The 3014-nt window shown below is 43.7% G+C and overlaps 1 protein-coding gene and 1 long non-coding RNA gene across 6 annotated transcripts in view; one reads left to right on the forward strand and one right to left on the reverse strand.

Annotated features, from left to right (window-relative positions):
• Window positions 1-495, reverse strand: part of LOC114023173 — a 1272-nt gene extending 777 nt beyond the window's left edge. Inside the window, exon 1 of one of the 2 annotated variants that reach the window (XR_003566756.1) lies at window positions 160-495. This is a non-coding gene — a long non-coding RNA (uncharacterized LOC114023173). The remainder of the gene's footprint in view (window positions 1-159) is intronic. The other variant, XR_003566755.1, reaches the window with a different exon arrangement.
• The window catches only part of ZEB2 (zinc finger E-box binding homeobox 2), a 141462-nt gene that overhangs the window by 362 nt on the left and 138086 nt on the right, over window positions 1-3014 (forward strand). For 2 of the 4 annotated variants that reach the window (XM_027835702.1, XM_027835705.1), the window contains exon 2: window positions 2370-2515. In XM_027835702.1, coding sequence (XP_027691503.1) covers window positions 2443-2515 — 73 coding nt within the window. In that variant the 5' untranslated portion in view covers window positions 2370-2442. Of the gene's footprint in view, window positions 1-2046; window positions 2265-2369; window positions 2516-2561; window positions 2720-3014 lie in introns of those variants that run through there. The other 2 variants (XM_027835703.1, XM_027835706.1) reach the window with 2 other exon arrangements.

The following is a 3014-nucleotide window of genomic DNA, read 5'->3' on the forward strand; positions in this document are numbered from 1 at the left end:
CTCTCTCTCTCTCTCTCTCTCTCTCTCTCTCTCTCTCTCTCTCTCTCCCTCCCTCCCCTCTCTCTTCTCTCTCTTCTTCCTCGATCTCTTTCTTCTTCTCTCTTCCTCCCTCCCCTTTTTTACTTTTCTTTTTCCCTCCCAAATTTTTTCCCCCAGTACCTGTTCATCCAGGTAACCAAGGTGCATTTTGCTTCCATATTGCTTCCATCTTTTGCAAAAGTTTTACTGAAAGTGATTCAGCTATATACAAAGTCAGTAGGTGGACATCTGCTGTCATCTTGTAGCATCTAAACAAAATCAATTACGCTAAGAATCTTAAACTTTGCATGTACCTGTTAATAATTGCAAAGCAGTGGTCAATTCAGACAGCAAATTCAGGAAAAGCCTCTCTCCCAGATGTAGTTTCCCATCCTCTCCCATAGAAAAGGGATGTTTTCTAAGCAAAAACTTTGCTGTTTTGTCTGCCTAGTGAGTTTCATTTCTTTATTTCATTCTTTGTGTGGATGTGTGTGAAGTAACACCCCAGCTTCTGTGATCATAAATAAAGAAGTGAAAGTAATGACTGGAACTTAGAGTCCTTCACCAAAGGGAGATGGGGGGGTCACTCCAGCTGCAAAGAAAACTGCTGTCAGGACTTTAGGATTTTAAATTAGGAACAAATTTTTAAATGCTAACTAGTCATAAAAAATAGAATTGTGTTTAAATGACCCCCCTATCAGTAGTTTGACATTAAGAATCCTATATGAGAGCAAAGCTCAGATGAAGAGTCCTCATGAGTGCTAAGCTCCAGCTTCTGTGAATTTGTTTATACCCCCCCCACACACACACACATACATCTACTTTTGGATTTTATGTGCTCCCTGTATAAGGATAATGTAAAGATTACTAACTTCAGAGTTACAAGTAACTGGCAAAGATAAAGTTTAATTTTCATCTCTCCTTCATACACATTCCTACAAAATCGTTTAGCTTGTTAAACATGTATTTCTATGGAGTGGACTTGTCAGGAAGCAAGGCAGGCCAGCTTTAGGATCTCAAACATTAACCTGAGCGTTTCTTTAACTCATTTTATTTTTTTACAATTAAAGAACAGGAGGAGAGCTCAGAAATGACACCAAAAACAATTTTTTTAAAAAAGGCAGAAAGCTTGATTGCAAAAGTCTTACTGAAAGTCTATGTTGAAGTTAGAATGCTTTCTAAAATACGTATTTCCCACCCCACCCCTCACCATCTACACCCCCACCCCCAACCCCCCCCCCCCCCATACTTCCACCCCTCTCGGCAAACGTGTGGAAAATGATACTTGCTTTCCAGGTTTTCTGCAAAGCTTCTAGTATAGAAGTAGACAATAGGTGCTGAGGCTAGGACAGATTTTGTCCGGCAGAGGAAGGGTTAATTGCCCTTGTTTTACAGTTTGCATCTGTTACATCTTTTATAGCCCCCTGTTTAAACTAATCCTCAAGTCAAAGCATCTTCTCCAAGATGGACTTCTTTTCAGGATCCCTAGTATCCTCCAAACCAAGAGTTCTCTCTCTCCAAGTTCTGACAGATTCTACTCAAAAATGCAGTGTCTCTATACATATTTTAGGCACAAAAGTTTACAAGCCAGAAAGGATGTAACCATTTAGAAAGCTTGAAAGTATTACAGTAGTGGTTTTGATTTCTGTTTCCTTTCTTGAAAAATTATACTGTAGCTGTTTAACTGGACCAATATGGAATAGTGAAGAGAGGGAATATGTGTATGGGGGGGGCGTTGAATAAATATTGTCAAATTGAGGAGGGGGGAGCGTACGGAGCAAAAGGCTTATAATTATTCTTATGTTAGGAAAGCAGGGAGGGGGAATCCCACCTGGGGGACAGCGTCTTATTTAACTCCAAAAGGGTGATGGTGTGTGGGGGGTGGCGGAAGGCGGGGGGGGGGGGGCAGGCTTAACGTAATTACTGTTATCAATTTGCCTAAGTGTGCTGCGTGTGTGTGTGTGTGTGTGTTTTCCTTTGAAAAAAAAAATCGCCTGAAAACAAGTTACAATGTTGGGCTAAAGTACTTTTCGGAGGAAATGGTCCGCCTAGCATTGAGTCAAACAGCCTACTGTAAAACCCTGTGCATTCCCTCATACGGTCATGAGTTATGACTCATTTTGAAGATGTAATTCTTGTCTCTGATCTCCTTTGCTGGTGCAATACACAAAACATTAACAAACACAAAGCTACTCGGCCAGGGGAAGAAGTTTGGTTTTGTTTTCAACCCTGGCGAGTCTTTTCGGGTGCGTGGATGGGTTCTTTTCGGGTGGATATTCGGGCTCCCTTTGGCGCCCTGCATTTAAATGGGATATACCAATGCCCACATTGTTGCTGTGTTTGGTTGTTAGATAGAGTCTGCGTGCTGCTGAATCAGGGAGTCGAGTCCATGCGAACTGCCTGCCATCTGATCCACTCTTATCAATGAAGCAGCAGATCATGGCGGATGGCCCCAGGTGTAAGAGGCGAAAACAAGCCAATCCAAGAAGGAAAAACGGTAAGAAAAACCCCGAATCAAACTTTTCCTTTCGACTCCACTAGAGAGGGAGAGGGAGAAGGAGGAAAAATAAGCAGCAGCCGCAGCAGCAGCAGCAGCCGCCCCGGGGTTTGCTGGCGATCGCTTTTCTGTGTGGCCGAGGAGAGATCCGCCTGTTGTATATTTCTGGAGGGGGAGAGAGAGTTCAAGGAAGTCCCAGGGAAAGTGAGTGTCAAAGAAACCGGGGGTTCCTAGACCCTTCTCCTGGACTACATCTCCTCTTTGCTTCTCCCACCCCCCCACCCCCACCCCACCCTCACATCCTCTTCTTCCTCTTCTCTCACCGCTCCCCCCACCCCCACCCCTCCCGACCTCTTTGGAGTCTCCGATCCAGTGAGCAGAGTGCCAAATCTTGGAACTTTCTTCAAATTTACTGAGTATTTTTTTTAAAGAGGAGAGAAAGAGAGAGAGAGAGAGAGAGAGAGAGAGAGAGAGAGAGAGAGAGAGAGAGAGAGAGAGA

The sequence above is a fragment of the Vombatus ursinus genome, unplaced genomic scaffold (assembly GCF_900497805.2).
Source record: "Vombatus ursinus unplaced genomic scaffold, bare-nosed wombat genome assembly UNPS02014816.1, whole genome shotgun sequence".
NCBI lineage: Eukaryota > Metazoa > Chordata > Mammalia > Diprotodontia > Vombatidae > Vombatus > Vombatus ursinus.